Raw genomic sequence first — 17,689 nt, forward strand, 5'->3', positions numbered from 1 at the left:
TTTATGTATCTGTTACACATTTCTCCCACAAAGGGCCGCATACTGAAAACTCGAAACCTCCTTTTTCATTAGTAATCCGTTCCAAAAAGTCAGGCAAAAAGCGAAAAGTAAAACATTTTCCCCATAAGAAATAATATATGCACGATTTTATCGGTTCCAGACCCCCAAAAATATTAACACAAAACGCACTTCACAGACACTGATTATAGTTTTTACATACATAAAACAATGTAAAATACATATAAATGACATAACATCACTTTTACCTAGGGATGGGTACCTTTCATATTTGAATCGATACAGTACCAATTCCCGATTCTAGGAATCGATGCTGGTACTCAACAGTACTTTTCTTCAAATGTGTCTATAAATTCCACCATTTTAACTTATTTTTTCGAGGTGGGGAGCCTTTGGAACAGGGTACAGTTTCTCTCGCTGTAGTTCCTTGATTTTTTTGATTTTTTTACGATCCATATTAATCCAGTGTGTTGCTCTTTCTCACATTGCCGCAGGTTCAGTAAAGCCATGTAAACAAAACCTGAAGCCAGCAAAAATGGCTACCCAGCACCCACATTGCATTGGGAAATCACGTGCCCTTTCGAGCCCTGTAGACTATGGTGTTGCCTTTGCCAGGAAGTAGTCTTTGCCATTAACTTAATTAAATGTGCCAGTTTCTTCTTTTGTTGAGCCCTACAAAGTTTGTACCTTAAATATTGTATTCATTACACACCAGCTGTTTGATTGTAAAATACATCTTATTTGTAGTTTTCATTACCAAAGATGAGACATGTTCAAATTTCCATGTAAAATCATCAAGGCTAATTGATAGCATGTCTATGGGAAAGTCAATGTAAATAAGAATCAAGTTAGTACATTTAGAAAAGTGGGGCCTAACTGTACTTTGCTTTATTCTTGCTTTGTTGGCATGGACAATTGTGATATTACCTTGATTAAGGCTGAGTCTGCTTTGAGTGCTTAACTGCTTGTTTCCCAGCCAAATATTTGAGCCTGTGACGAGTCTGCAACTGGACGTGAAAAGGTATCAAACTATGGTACCTTTTGATTTTATTGGAATCGGAAGCCTGTAATACCAATGGACATGGCACCAAATTCGTTACCCATCCCTACTTTTGCCTTTTATTAAAGACTCTTGTTGACCAATGCGGCAATGAGCGTAGAGGGCATAGAGAAGATGAGAATCACCTTTGCACTCTGCTATGTCTTCTTTTTTCAATTTAATAGTGTTTGGACTTTCTTTATCAAAGTGCTGTGCCTTGCAACTTTTCTTTGGCCGTACATGGTCGTATAAGCACACATGTAGTCACTAAAACATGGAATTCTTTGTTTGGGCACTCAATTCTGTTGAATGATAGTCAGACAAACGGACTAGTTTGTTACGTGCAATGTACATATGATAATGCTGTACAATAATCGTCCACAAAAACTGGGGCAGAACTTTGGCGAACATTTTTGTTAAAGCCGAATCATATGAAAAGTGGGTGGAGCGTACGAAAGCCAAAGTACCACCGTGTTTTTAATTGTTTCAACCAACCCAAACAACATGTGCTAAGAAGTTGTATACAGCAGTGGTCCCCAACCACCGGGCCGCGGCCCAGTACCGGTCCTTGGATCGATTGGTACCGGGCCGCACAAGAAAAAAAAAAAGAAGAAGAAAATGTTTTTGTTTTGTTTTTTTATTAAATCAACATAAAAAACACAAGATACACTTACAATTAGTGCACCAACCCAAAAAACCTCCCTACCCCATTTACACTCATTCGCACAAAAAGGTTGTTTTTTTCTGTTATTATTATTTCTGGTTCCTACATTATATATCAATATAGATCAATACAGTCTGCAGGGATACAGTCCGTAAGCACACATAATTGTATTTTTTAATGACAAAAAAAATAAATAGAAAAATACCATACACCCCCAACCCCAACCCCACCCCCACCCACCGGTCCGCGGGACAAATTTTCAAGCGTTGACCGGTACGCAGTTACAAAAAGGATGGGGACCACTGGTATACAGTACAAGCTGAAGTCATTTATATTCTTAATTTTGACTTAATGTTACTTTTATTCAAAGTTTTTTCTTGATTGGAAATGAATTAATAAGACGATGTACAAGAGGCATCAAAGTGGAGGGGAAAAAAAAAAAATTCTCAGCTTTTCTAGCCAGGGTTATGAATACTTGACTGTATATTTAAAGACAAAAATGCATCACAACTTTGTCATATGTGTCAAAGCGTACATTCTTCTCCCTGTTAAATTACATATTTTCAATCTTGTTTGCAATTTTACTGTTATTTTTCTGTATTTCCAGAATGTGCCAACATATCTGCTGTCGGCAAATTGCACATTGGATACCCGTGATCTCATGTGTTATTCATATTCATGTGTTATTCAATTCTAAAAGTTTGATTCCACCAAACTATCAAAAAATTAAGCAGACTTTTAGGGATAGTATCACCTTTGCATCATTAATAGCTTGTGGAAGGATTTTATTGGAGTGGAAATCACAGTTAGCCCCCAAGGCCTCCCTATGGCTTAAGGATCTCATGTTTTTTCTCATGTTTTTAGAGAAAATTAAATATAATCTGAGGGATACACCAAAACAATTTGACTTGACCTGCGGCTGCATGATTAATTAAGTTAAAGTTAAAGTACCAATGATTGTCACACACACACTAGGTGCAGCAAAATCAGTGACGTGCGGTGAGGTTCATGACTGGTGAGGCACTGACTTCATCACAGTCAGATTTACAAACATATGAACCCTAAAGAGTATCTTATTCACCATTTGATTGGCAGCAGTTAACGGGTTATGTTTAAAAGCTCATACCAGCATTCTTCCCTGCTTGGCACTCAGCATCAAGGGTTGGAATTGGGGGTTAAATCACCAACAATTATTCCCGGGCGCGGCGCCGCTGCTGCCCACTGCTCCCCTCACATCCCAGGGGGTGAAGAAGAGGATGGGTCAAATGCAGAGGACAAATTTCACCACACCTAGTGTGTGTGTGACAATCATTGCTAATTTAACTTAACTTTAACTTTACACATACAAACTCTAGCACACAAAAAAGCACATTTAATTAAAAAAAACGTTATTATGGTCTTACCTTTACTTATAAGTGCGGGAACAGTGGTGTTCGTGTTGGAGGAGTTGTGAATGAATGAAATATGAAATCCATGCTGCAGTCTGCAAGTGTACCTAATGTTGTGTCTCTGCAGTCGTTCACGGCTCCTCCGGCGCGAGCAATGTTGTTTTTGCACTTTTTGGCTTCTTGTTAAGTGACTTTTTTTGGGTGGATTCGGTCTTGCACATGGAGGGTTTGGGTGTGGGCTTTGGTTGGTGTGGCGCTCCCGTCGGGGGGTGCACTCTGCGGCGAAGGTGCCTTAACCGGCACCAGGAGGCGGGGTTACGCGAGCCTCTGCCAGTACGTCTTCGCAGCCGTTTTATGATCGCTCAGCACAAGAAATACTTTACACACATACAGTTGTTGACAAAATACACTGTACATGATATACCTCAGCTAACTAAACTATGGAAATGTATAATATAGTTCATATAGCAATACAGTCTCACTGCACAGCAGGCCAGCAGTTAGCCGAGTCCGCTCATCCATGGTGAGGCACAACGCAGTGACGTGCCTCAACTGGCTCAACGGCAAATGTGAAAATTCAGCGATTTTGAATAAAAAATAATCTAAAACTGGTGAAGTTAAATGGAAAATAACTTTATGGTATAATCACTGGATACATATAACAATTAAATTTTTTTTTTTTCTTTTTACATTTTTTTTCTTTCCATGATGGCAGGTGAGGCCCTGCCTCACCTGCCTCTAGTGACCGCACGTGAGGATGGGCCTCACCTGCCTCTAGTGACCACATGTCACTGAGCAAAATTATCCTCTGCATTTGACCCATCACCCTTGATCACGCCCTGGGAGGTGAGGGGAGCAGTGGGCAGCAGCGGCGGCCGCTTACATAGTTAAATTAAAGACTCTATAGCAGTGGTCCCCAACCATTTTGTAGCTGCGGACCGGTCAACGCTTGAAAATTTGTCCGGGGGGGGTGATCTTTTTTATTTTTTATTTATTTTTTTATAAAGAAATACAATCATGTGTGCTTACGGACTGTATCCCTGCAGACTGTATTGATATACATTGATATATATTGTGTTTTTATGTTGATTTAATGGAGAAAAAAAAATGTTTTTTTCTTCTTCTTTTTTTTCTTTTTTTCTTGTGCGGCCGGGTACCAATCGGTCCACGGCCCGGTGGTTGGAGACCACTGCTCTGTAGGATAAATGTGACACTCATTGTTGACAATGAACCTTTCCACTTACCTCAACTCTTTTTTTTGTTGTTGTTTTTATTCAGTGACACTTCTCTGTATGTTTGTGATTTTTTTTAATTGTCTGTTTTCTCAGTACCTGTATTATGATTCCCCTATCAAATTAATAAATAAATATCATGTATATAAAAAAAGTTTGATTCTGATGACATCACTTCATCCTTGTTTTTCCTCCTCTTTCAGTTCCTATGATCGACCCCTCCCGCCTGGAAAATGTCCTGCCCGCCTGTCTTTACTCTCCCACCTATGTTGTCAAAGATTTCCCCATCGCCAGATACCAGGGCTTACAGTTTGTAAGTGACCTTTTCATCGCTTTTTTTTTGTGGATCATCACCAGGCTTGTCCTTCTTCATGTGTCATGTTGTTTTTAATTGGCTCAAACTAAAATCATCCTGATGGGGTGAACGGAAGCAAGTATGGGTGACTTTTAACCTGCTTAAAAAGTAGACTTCTAAGGAGAGATTGTAGTATTCTCAGGAATCATGAGGGAAGTAAGTAGCAAGTGATGTTGAACGCTGCTTCCCCCTATAGGAAAATGCAACTTACTACATCAATATCAAAGTAAAGTTAGAGTATCAACCCCCAATTGATTACTGTAATAGTTACATTTCTGCCATTCTGTACATGGTGTCATGTCTTTTTCCAGGTGTATCTGTCTTTCGTCTACCCAAATGACTTCACACGGCTCACACACATGGAGCGAGAGAACAAATGTTTCTACAGAGAGTCCCCAATCTACTTGGAGAAGTAGGTTGTTCAAAACCTTGAAACAATCCTCTAGTCTCGCCTGTGTCTCAGCTCTTGTGTGTAAATTCGCTGCTGATAATAACTATAGTGGCTGACAGACGGGACACACGCAGCTACATTAACCATTGATGTAATGATAATACAGAATAACAATCCATGTATATCCTTTCAAATGCAATAAGCTTGTATGTCTTGTTTATTTTAACATCCATCCATCCATCCATTTTCTAACGCTTATTCCCTTTTGGGGTCGCGGGGGGTGCTGGAGCCTATCTCAGCTACAATCGGGCGGCATTGTAATTAAAATGTAAAATTTAAGTATCCAAGGTAAATAAAAAAACAAATAATAACAATAAAATATACTTTGCCTATTAGCCAAATGTTGCACTTTAATAAAAATCACAACTAAAAGCAATAAAATATGTTAAGGAGGAGGTGTGTGTGTGGGGGGGGGGCTCAAATATATGCACAACTAAAACAATAATTAAATTGGCTAAATAAAGTATTGACAAACAAAGTCGCACTTCAATATTGAACATGTAGACACAGGTAGAGTTGTACATTACTTAATTGACAATCAAGTTAGGACCAATGTTCCCTCTAAGGTGCGCGCCTGTGCAATTGCGCACTGCTCAAGCGTCCTCTGCGCACGGCATATCTACGCCACGCACAAAATCAAATAAAAAAATAAGCGCATAACAATTTTCGACACGACACGGACACGACAGAGAAAACTGTTTTCGTCATCATTGTTCAAATATTGTACCGTCTGTCGAGACGCTTTGAGGACATGAATTCCATCGATCACTTTACTGAGCAAAACTCTTTATTGTCGGCCATAAACACATCACCAAAACAATAGTAAAAAAAAGTCTATCTAGCAAAACTGGTCATTTTCTGCAGTACAAACAAGACCAAAAGCAACTTTGTTATATCAACAGCAGCCGCTCGCTCTTTCTCACTTGCGCCAACACATGCACATATGGCACTTAGCCGGTGATGCGTTTACAGCCACACAAAAAGTCGGACAACTCCAACACCACACATAAAGTGTCATTCCAGGTCGTTACACTATGATTTGCCAATCAAATGTGTGCTTATTCTAGTGTCATTTATTAGGAATCTTAATTTATAAATATTAATCATGAAATGCTGTTAGTATATTAAATAAATACTAATAAAAATATATTTTTTACAAACAGGAAGTTGCAGGAATGTACACATGATCCCCTGCTTACATCTCATTGTGCAACATGTGAATGTTTTAATGGGAACTAAATGCAATGTCTGAAAGGGGTACAAATTATTTCCAAAGCAGGACCTCCACCCAGACAAACAATAAAAGTACACAGTTCATGAAAAACAATATTTTTTGTTATTGTCATTGTAAGTGGGCCTAAACACTTATATTAGAAAATAACCTCATGGAAATGACTGCTGTCATTTGATTATAATAATAAGAGAATGTTGTCTGTCTATCTGTGTTGGCCCTGCGATGAGGTGGGGACTTGTCCAGGGTGTACACCGCCTTCCGCCCGAATGCAGCTGAGATAGGCTCCAGCACCCCCCGCGACCCCGAAAGGGACAAGCGGTAGAAAATGGATGGATGGATGGAGATTTAACTTGTTATTTAGTCAGGTTTGGGACAGGTGTGCTGCTGGTGTAGCCACAGTGTGCACGTCTGATGTTGCTCACATGGGCTCCACTGAATGCTCAGGGAGTTTTTGCGTTTGCTCACACACATGAAAAATTAGAGGGAACATTGGTTAGGACCTTTTTAAACAAAAGTGCAGAGTAACAATATAAACACTACAGTATAAGCAGATATGTTACCAGGTCATAGGCAATAATAAAAAACTTTAGTCTGGCAGATTCAGAGTGAGGAACACCAGCATGACATGACAACATGACAAATGTCTGTCAAACGTTTGCAGCACTTTTAAAAACACTAGTTTTATAACAGTATGAAATGGCAGCATGTTTTTGGCAATTTGTTTAACTGCACTTTCTATGAGCGCACCCTATTTTGCACTGATTTGTTTGCGCTCACCTTGTCCACCTCGTGGACTGTTGGTTTCAAGGAGAAGTGTAGGTTATTTGTATTCACACACATTCGGCAAACTGGCTCATTTGTGTTGATAGGTTCTTCTTGTTCCAAAGGTTTAAACTGAAATATTCCCACACTGGTGCGGTGGCATTTGGATTTGTGATCATTTTTTCAGTTTTCGCTCATATACGTGTCGCACGGGCTAACTTGTTGCACTGTGTGATGCTAGCGGGCCAGCGGACCCGCCTCGCTGCCCAAGAGTCAAAGACACTTAATGAAGGACAAGAGAATTCACCCCTTTCTTTTCATTCTGCTATGGCACAAACACGCATAACTGCTGAAATCAACAAAAAGCGTAAATGCTCTTGAAGCATGCACATGGCAATTTATCAAAACTGGAAAACGTACCGACTTCATTTTCGTTTATCTTCGTTTAATAGACTTATTGAATATCGGCCCAGGCCTAGATTAAAGGCAGAAAAAGGCATTTTTTCCTGCTGCCACATAGAAATTTGAATTTGACCAATCCAAAATGCAATATGCGTGGGGTACCTCAAAGACAATGTGTTAAAGATGGTGTGGTACAGATCAGTTGCACTCTACAGTGACTTTTTGGGATTGAATACTAAATATTGGATACATCTGTATAATTTAAGTTATGTTTGAAAATAAGTTGTGGTTTTGCTTGTCTGACAGGTTCGGTTTCTACAAATATATGAAGATGGATGAGGAGGAAGATGACAGGCCATTCTTCTTTCCCAACCCCGATGGTAACTCAGCCAATAAACTTATATACAGTGGAACCTTGATTTATGAACTTTATTGGTTTTTGAACATGGTTAGTAAACCGAAAAGTCAGAGTTCCCCATAAGAATCAATATTAACACGAATAATAGCTTTGACAATAGTCCCTATTATAGTAAAAAATTGCACACTCACCATGGGAACAAGGATTAGTTACAGTATGTAGAAATAGTTACAACACTGCTGACTGCGGATAGACATTTTGACTTGACGACGGGTGGGGGACCGGCGGTATAGTACCGAATATGATTCATTAGTATCGCTGTACTATACTAATACCGGTATACCGTACAACCCTAAAAGGAAGTTATGTCATCAAAATGGCAGCTCCCAATGGCTTCAAGCGGCATGCAAATGAATGAATGAACCCCGCAAAGGTAGCGTTCCACTGTCTTTGCAAGACTAACTATGACTTCCAATCTTCAGATTTCCTTGAGGAGGAGGAGAGGGTGGATGTGGAGGACGAGGCAGAGATTGTTGGCACGCCGACCCCCAAGAAGCCACCTCATTATAGTCAGACGAGCCGCACCTCTAAACCCTTCCATCAGCAACCTCAACCTGGGCCTACATTTGCGGGCAAAGAAGGAGAGAATGAGGAAGAGGAGGGAGGAATAGACAGAGAGAGGATACACTTTCCTTACAGAGATGAGGAGAGTGAAAGTGACAGACGCAGGAAAAGAGCTCAAATAAGGACTAACAGAAGTCATGATGACACCAGAGAGGGACCAGAACTCCAGCCGAGGATGCATCACCCTGACACTGATAGAGTTATCCCAGGTCGCTCCCTAACCTGGATCCCTAACAGCCCGGCACAGCTCAGCCCCAACAGCAAAAGTGGTGGAGATAAAGAAGTTGAGACTCCACCTAAACTGTCCAAATCTTCACTTCTTTTCCCTAAAAAGTCCTCCATCCCTGCCCTTACGAGTCGTGCCAAACAGATCCTGACCAACTCCGCCCGCAGCAACAATGTCCAGGACAATAACAACAACCTCGTTGGAAAGAAGAAGGAGGAGAACAAGATCTACATCACCAGGCCTCGGCCCAACAGGGAGCGAGAGAAGGAGAGAGAGCAGCGTCGAGAGAGGAGGGAGGAGAGGGCATCTCGTCATCCTAGAGAAGTCTTTCCAGGAGTTTTTCTGTACCAAACAGGGAAAACCACCAGATTGGTCAAGCTTGGAGGCCAAGGGAATGTCGGGGGGGTGAAAACAGATGGAAGAAGTCCAGGAAATTCCCCTCAACTGTGGCCCAATCCCCCTATAAAAGATGGAAAGGTATCTCATCACAATGGAAGCATTAATCATCAAAATGAAAGCATTCTAAGGTCTGCTGCAAAACAGTTCAATGAAAGCCACAGAAAAGCAGGCAATCGCCATTTAAAGATCACTTCTAGTCCTCCCAGTAAAGGTGAGCCAAGAACCCCACTGTCTCATCACCAAGACTCGGCCAAGACCTCACCTCACTGGCTGAACTCCTCTGAAAACCTGCACGGTGAAGTGCGGGTGACGTCTTACCTCAGGACCACCGAGATCACAGAGTCGCAGCTGGACGCCAACCTGGCAGAGCTGGAGCACGACACAAACCGCTCTAATCCCGACCCGGAGCCGGAGGAGGGCGAGATGTCAGATTACAGTTACGAGGAAGTGGAGGCGCGGCCAGGCTGGGCCGAGGAGAGCATCAACTGGCAAAGGACCTTCTCGGTGAATCCCATGGACTTTGAGCTTCTGCGCTCAGACTGGAACGACCTGCGCTGCAATGTGTCTGGTAACCTGCAGCTGGCGGAGAGCGAGGTGGTGGACGTGCTGGCACAGTACATGGAGAAGCTCAACGAACGCAATGGAGGGTAAGAAGAACACTAAAGGTCGGAATGTACCTTTTTTCTGCTCACTTTCTAAACGTGCTCATTAGTGTCCTGTTGCGTTTATTTCACCTTAGCAGCTCCCCTGTGTGTTCATTACTTCCTTCACTGGCTAGCACTTTTAAACATTAGCAACCCAGTCTGAAATCATCGATTTTATACAATTCCACATCTGCAGGGTTCTATTGAAACTCACCAACCACATTATTAGGTGCTATTGTTTTTAAGTCTGTAAAGCACTTTGCGTTGAATTTATTTTATGCATGAAAAGCGTTTTATAAAGTTTGATTTGATTCGATGAGTTAACTGGTTATTTTTGAGAGCCCTGCTTTGTACATAATCTTTGCGGTTTGAGAGTGTATAATATCTATACATTTCACGATCTAAAACACAATTGTTAATCTTGCAATATATCTTTCTGGCAAGTGTTTACAATACGGTGGTTGCCATAGCTACTGCCGGGGAACAGCTTATTAGAAACTATTTATTTCCCCATGACCTTTTAGTCAAAACCTGCACTTGTTCTCACATTATATAGCGGTGGTGTATTTTCATTATTGTTATTTTATTTTCAAATTTATTATTAGCCTGTGGAAAACGTTTATTTTGATATTTACCTTAGAAGGCTGCACATAGAAAAGAGGCATTCAATTTTTATTTACATTTTATTTGATATGCCATTGATATTTTTTTATTATTATTATTATTATTTGAAACTGGATTTTGCATGTCACTATAAAGTTATATAAACCTTGCTTGTTCAATATTCAATGCAAAACTTGTTTGGGTCCCTATTAAAAGGTTAATTTGTTCAACCTTGGCCCGCGGCTTCGTTCAGTTTAAAATTTTGGCCCACTCTGTATTTGAGTTTGACACCCCTGCTCTGGATCATCTTTTGAACAGGCTGTTAATTCTCTGCAGAAAGCTTTTGTCGCTGTGCAGAATTCACTTATTGACTTAAAACTGGTTCTCAATGCTGACAAGACAAAACTTATGCTGTTTTCCAAACATAGGAAGGTGCCTCAAACTCCTCCGGTAGGGTCCACTCTTGAAGGGAATGTCATAGAAGTGGTGCATGAATATAAATACCTTGGCGTTTTAATTGATGACTCTCACCTTTAAACCTTTTATTGATCAACTGGTGAAGAAACTAAAACTTAAATTGGGGTTTTTCTTCCGTAATAAGAAATGTTTTTCTTTTGGTGTCAAAAAGCGCCTTGTTTCTGCCACATTTTTATCTGTGCTAGATTATGGCGATCTTTTTTATATGAATGCTACTCATTCCTGTTGTCAGATGGACTGTGTTTACCATGCTTCTTTGAGGTTAATCACAAACTGTAGAGCCATGACACACCACTGCCATTTGTACTCTCGGGTGGGATGGCCTTTTCCGTTAATTAGGAGACAGTGTCATTGGTACACTTTTATTTACAAGGCTCTTCTGGGACTATTGCCTGAATACATTTGTGCATTGATTTCACAGAAAAGTACGAACTCTTATTCACTGAGATCCAATGATCAGCTGTTGCTCTCTGGGAAAAAAGCTTTTGTCTATGCAGCTCCTTGTGCTTGAAACATTATACAAAGAGACTGGAAGCTGACTGAATTGTTATCCTTAAATGCGTTTAAATCTAGACTGAGAGCATTTGAAGTTATCTGTAACTGCTGATTGATTGATGTCCATCCTGTCATTGTATTGTGTAATGTGAATGTCATTTTATGTGTAACTCTGCTGCCTCTTGGCCAGGACTTCCTTGAAAAAGAGGTTTTTAATCTCAGTGGGATTTTTTCCTGGTTAAATAAAGGTTAAAGGGGAACATTATCACAATTTCAGAAGGGTTAAAACCATTAAAAATCAGTTCCCAGTGGCTTATTTTATTTTTCGAAGTTTTTTTCAAAATTTTACCCATCACCCAATATCCCTAAAAAAAGCTTCAAAGTGCCTGATTTTAACCATCGTTATAAACACCCGTCCATTTTCCTGTGACGTCACATAGTGAAGCCAACACAAACAAACATGGCGCATAGAACAGCAAGCTATAGCGACATTAGCTCGGATTCAGACTTGGATTTCAGCGGCTTAAGCGATTCAACAGATTACGAATGTATTGAAACGGATGGTTGTAGTGTGGAAGCAGGTAGCGAAAACGAAATTGAAGAAGAAACTGAAGCTATTGAGCCATATCGGTTTGAACCGTATGCAAGCGAAACCGACGAAAACGACACGACAGCCAGCGACACGGGAGAAAGCGAGGACGAATTCGGCGATCGCCTTCTAACCAACGATTGGTATGTGTTTGTTTGGCATTAAAGGAAACTAACAACTATGAACTAGGTTTACAGCATATGAAATACATTTGGCAACAACATGCACTTTGAGAGTGCAGACAGCCCAATTTTCATCAATTAATATATTCTGTAGACATACCCTCATCCGCTCTCTTTTCCTGAAAGCTGATCTGTCCAGTTTTGGAGTTGATGTCAGCAGGCCAGGGAAGCTAGGGTCGATATTCTTCTCTTGATCATCTTCGGTGGCATAAGGGACGGTGTGAGCCAAGACATCCAGGGGGTTTAGCTCGCTTGTCTGCGGGAACAAACTGCCGCCATTGCTTGCCGTGCTACCGAGGACCTTTGTCCCTGAATTGCTCACACACTCCGGCAGATTCAATGGGGTCTGGCGGCAGATTTCTTTGACTTTATCGTTGGAAATGCATCTGCTTTGAGTGTCGCAGGATATCCACACATTCTTGCCATCTCTGTCGTAGCATAGCTTTCGTCGGTAAAGTGTGCGGAACAAACGTCCAATTTCTTGCCACTTTTGCATCTTTGGGCCACTGGTGCAACTTGAATCCGTCCCTGTTCGTGTTGTTACACCCTCCGACAACACACCGACGAGGCATGATGTCTCCAAGGTACGGAAAACAGTCGAAAAAACGGAAAATAACAGAGCTGATTTGACTCTGTGTTTGAGAAAATGGCGGATTGCTTCCCGATGTGACGTCACAACGTGACGTCATCGCTCCGAGAGCGAATAATAGAAAGGCGTTTAATTCGCCAAAATTCACCCATTTAGAGTTCGGAAATCGGTTAAAAAAATATATGGTCTTTTTTCTGCAACATCAAGGTATATATTGACGCTTACATAGGTCTGGTGATAATGTTCCCCTTTAAATAAAAATATTGTTGTTAATTGCATACAAAACTTTTTGCATCTGCCTTTGTGTGTACCTCAGGATTTATACGTTGTTGCGAATCATCAACGTCGAGAAGCGGCGTGATTCTGCCAGAGGCAACCGCTATCTGGTGGAACTGGAGCTGATGGAGAGAGGCCGCAGTGTAGTGCGTTTGTCTGAATACGTTTACCTGCTGCTCCACCGGGGGAGGCAGGTAGACGAAAGCCTGGAGAACTCTGAGACTGCTGCGGCCTCCGCGCCGGCCTCCGAACCTGTTCCTGCTACGTCCAACCTTAGCTCCTCGTCTCACCCGCCCTCGACCAGACCTCCCTCGCGGCCCGCAGCCACGCCCTGGAGCACAGCCTATGCTAAACCTCTGCTCTGCCAGCCAGTCATGCTGCAGTGGAGAAAAGACGTGATGGTGCACTTTGTGGTACCAGGTCAGAACAGTTTGTCGCAATATGTTCACTTTTCTCCTTGTGTCAAGAGAACCCACTTCATCATAATCTGTCTCTCAGTGAAGAACCAAGCTCGCTGGATCCAGCAGTTCATTTCGGACATGGAGAATCTCCACCATCAGACCAAGGATGACAATTTCAGCATCATCATTGTTGACTTCGACAGCAATGACATGGATGTGGAACAGGCGCTTAGAGACAGCAGTGTGCCAAGGTATGTGTTAACATAAAGCAGCCACACGTGCAGTGTTGTGTTCCATTTCACTAAACAACATTTGTTTTGTTTAGATATGAGTATCTTAGGAGAGAAGGGAACTTTGAGCGCTCAGCAGGCCTGCAGATTGGAGTAGACACCATTGAGGTGAGAGAATGTGTGTGCATCAATCTGTACAAATTATAATAGTCAAAAACAGTTGCCATTGCAAATTGTGTTATAAGGCAATTATACATTTATATTCATATATAATAATAATAATAATAATAACTGGGATTTATATAGCGCTTTTCTAAGTACCCAAAGTCGCTTTACATGTAGAACCCATCAATCGTTCACACCTGGTGGTGGTAAGCTACTTTCATAGCCACAGCTGCCCTGGGGTAGACTGACGTAAGCGTGGCTGCAATTTGCGCCAACGGCCCCTCCGACCACCACCTATCATTCATCATTCAATTCACCGGTGTGAGTGGCACCGGGGGAAAAGGGTGAAGTGTCCCGCCCAAGGACACAACGGCAGCGATTTTTGGATGGTAAGAGGCGGGGAGCGAACCTGCAACCCTCAGGTTTCTGGCACGGTTGCTCTACCCACTACGCCATATTCACTGTTACATGTGGCACTCTGAGGGGCTGCCATTATTCTGATGTGGCCCTCAATAAAAACGAATTGGACACCTGTGCTCTGAAGAAAACACAGGCTGGTGTTGCTGTTTATAGTTTTGTGTCTCTCAGATTACTGTATGGAAAGCATCAGGACATCTCTTACTCAATTACATTTGGAGCTTGACACACTCCAAGCCTTCCCACAAGAGAAGAAAATAATGTGTATTTTATTTGTATCAAAGACTGAGCTATAAGGGCATATTCACACCAGTTTGGCAATCGGGAGAGCACTGAATCGTGCCCAGGTATGACATTCAGCAGGCCTGCAGATTGGAGTAGACACCCAGGGGCGCCGAAAAGGGGGGGTTAAGGAGACGGATTCTAGGGGCCCATGATGGAGGGGGGCCCAGAGAGGCCCCTAATGATGATGAAATTATAATACAGAAAAAATAATGACACTGTGTTGGGGGCCCTGTAAAGATTCTTTTCATGGGGCCCAAAATCCCTAGCGGCGCCCCTGTAGACACCATTGAGGTGAGAGAATGTGTGTGTGTCAATCTGTACAAATTATAATAGTCAAAAACAGTTGCCATTGCAAATTGTGTTATAAGGCAATTATACATTTATATTCATATATATTCACTGTTACATGTGGCACTCTGAGGGGCTGCCATTATTCTGATGTGGCCCTCAATAAAAACGAATTGGACATCTGTGCTCTGAAGAAAACACAGGCTGGTGTTGCTGTTTATAGTTTTGTGTCTCTCAGATTACTGTATGGAAAGCATCAGGACATCTCTTACTCAATTACATTTGGAGCTTGACACACTCCAAGCCTTCCCACAAGAGAAGAAAATAATGTGTATTTTATTTGTATCAAAGACTGAGCTATAAGGGCATATTCACACCAGTTTGGCAATCGGGAGAGCACTGAATCGTGCCCAGGTATGACATTCAGCAGGCCTGCAGATTGGAGCAGACACCCAGGGGTGCCGAAAAGGGGGGGTAAAGGAGACGGATTCTAGGGGCCCATGATGGAGGGGGGCCCAGAGAGGCCCCTAATGATGATGAAATTATAATACAGAAAAAATAATGACACTGTGTTGGGGGCCCTGTAAAGATTCTTTTCATGGGGCCCAAAATCCCTAGCGGCGCCCCTGTAGACACCATTGAGGTGAGAGAATGTGTGTGTGTCAATCTGTACAAATTATAATAGTCAAAAACAGTTGCCATTGCAAATTGTGTTATAAGGCAATTATACATTTATATTCATATATATTCACTGTTACATGTGGCACTCTGAGGGGCTGCCATTATTCTGATGTGGCCCTCAATAAAAACGAATTGGACATCTGTGCTCTGAAGAAAACACAGGCTGGTGTTGCTGTTTATAGTTTTGTGTCTCTCAGATTACTGTATGGAAAGCATCAGGACATCTCTTACTCAATTACATTTGGAGCTCGACACACTCCAAGCCTTCCCACAAGAGAAGAAAATAATGTGTATTTTATTTGTATCAAAGAGTGAGCTATAAGGGCATATTCACACCAGTTTGGCAATCGGGAGAGCACTGAATCATGCCCAAGTATGACATTATTTTCCTCTTTAGGCACACTTGGAAGAGTTTTCTTATTTTTTTATTTAGCCTTTATTTAACCAGGTAAAAATCCCATTGAGATCAAGGATCTCTTTTCCAAGGGAGACCTGGCCAAGAGGGCAGCAGCAAGGTTACATTAAAAAACAGTAAACAACACATAAAACATCACATTTACAACATTAAAACTTGCTCACATGACACATGTGCATACAGACAAGGTAGACTGCAGTCCTTTCACAGAAGCTTTAAACTCATTCAATGTAGCAAGGGTTTGAAGTTGAAGATTCGATTGTAGGTTATTCTTCGGTGCTGAAAACCTAAATGCTTTCTTGCCCAGTTCAGTTCTTACTTTGGGGACGACAAATTCCAGAACATTCATTGAACGAAGATTGTGACTTCCTTGTTTCTTTGTTAAAAGACAAGACAGATAAGATGGAGTGATACCCAGAATGGTTTTGTAGATGAAAACATACCAATGATTGAGGCATCGAGCACATAAAGATGTCCAGTTAACCATTGAGTATAACACACAATGGTGAGTAAGGGGAGCGCAGTTGGTGATGAATCTCAGTGCCCCGTGGTACACCCTATCCAGCTTGTGGAGACAACCAGCAGTATCATTCATGTACAACACATCTCCATAGTCAATAACAGGTAAAAAGGTTGTTTCCACCAATTTCTGTTTCACAGTAAAAGAAAAGCAAGACTTGTTTCTATAATAAAATCCCAGTAAAAGTTTCAGGGTTTTTTTGGTGGTCTGGGGCAGGGTCAATGAATGACAAAAATGTAACGTTTCCTTGCAGATTTGTACTAATAATTTTACACAATTCATTCTTAAAAGAAAATACAAAGTTTCTAAAATGATCTAAAAACCAAACCCACAGCACACAACGACATGCGTGTAATAAATGCATAATATAGACGTGACGTTTAATTCACGCCATCCTTACTCTTGAGAAAAATAATGACAGTAGCAACTTTGCTTTTAATAATCAAAACAACTTAATATATGAATTGAATTGGGGACGGCGTGGCGAAGTTGGTAGAGTGGCCGTGCCAGCAATCGGAGTGTTGCTGGTTACTGGGGTTCAAGCCCCACTTTCTACCATCCTAGTCACGTCCGTTGTGTCCTTGGGCAAGACACTTCACCCCTTGCTCCTGGTGGCTGCTGGTTAGCGCCTTGCATGGCAGCTCCCGCCATCAGTGTGTGAATGTGTGTGTGAATGGGTGAATGTGGTAATACTGTCAAAGCGCTTTGAGTACCTTGAAGGTAGAAAAGCGCTATACAAGTATAACCCATTTATCATTTATTTATAACTATTCCACAAAGTCATAGAAATTGCCGTAATACGGCAGTGTCATTTAATCTAACAATTTAAGTTCAATCAAATTTGATTAATTTAATAATAAATACAAATAATTAAATGATTATAGTATATTGTATCTTATGTAGTCGTATGATATATCATATCATATATTATTAACATAAGTTGTATAATATAATCATTTTAATAATTGTTTTATACAAATTAATCAAATTAGTTTTATAATAAATTATTTCAAATGTAATTTGATTACCTTTACCAGCATGCCATTTGAGTCATGCCATCACCCCACTTGCAAGACAGCGGCAACCTTGCACAAAATAATCATAACAAATGCAGATAAGACTAAAATTATTCCACAAAGTCACTGTAAATGCTAAAATGCAATACTGTCATTTAATTTAACCCATTTAATTTGTATTATTTGTATTTAATGATAGATTAATAATAGTTTTATAATTGGTATAATTTACTATATATTATATGTTTTATTATATATGCTAAT

The 17,689-nt window shown here is 41.1% G+C and overlaps 1 protein-coding gene across 1 annotated transcript in view; it reads left to right on the top strand.

Moving 5' to 3' along the window:
* Positions 1–17,689, top strand: part of b4galnt4a (beta-1,4-N-acetyl-galactosaminyl transferase 4a) — a 397,542-nt gene that overhangs the window by 369,632 nt on the left and 10,221 nt on the right. Inside the window, exons 11-17 of the mRNA XM_061970004.1 lie at positions 4,545–4,654; positions 5,008–5,108; positions 7,852–7,925; positions 8,386–9,799; positions 13,048–13,427; positions 13,506–13,659; positions 13,734–13,806. Of these exons, the coding sequence (XP_061825988.1) occupies positions 4,545–4,654; positions 5,008–5,108; positions 7,852–7,925; positions 8,386–9,799; positions 13,048–13,427; positions 13,506–13,659; positions 13,734–13,806 (2,306 nt within the window). The remainder of the gene's footprint in view (positions 1–4,544; positions 4,655–5,007; positions 5,109–7,851; positions 7,926–8,385; positions 9,800–13,047; positions 13,428–13,505; positions 13,660–13,733; positions 13,807–17,689) is intronic.

Source organism: Nerophis lumbriciformis, linkage group LG10 (assembly GCF_033978685.3).
Source record: "Nerophis lumbriciformis linkage group LG10, RoL_Nlum_v2.1, whole genome shotgun sequence".
Classification (NCBI taxonomy): domain Eukaryota; kingdom Metazoa; phylum Chordata; class Actinopteri; order Syngnathiformes; family Syngnathidae; genus Nerophis; species Nerophis lumbriciformis.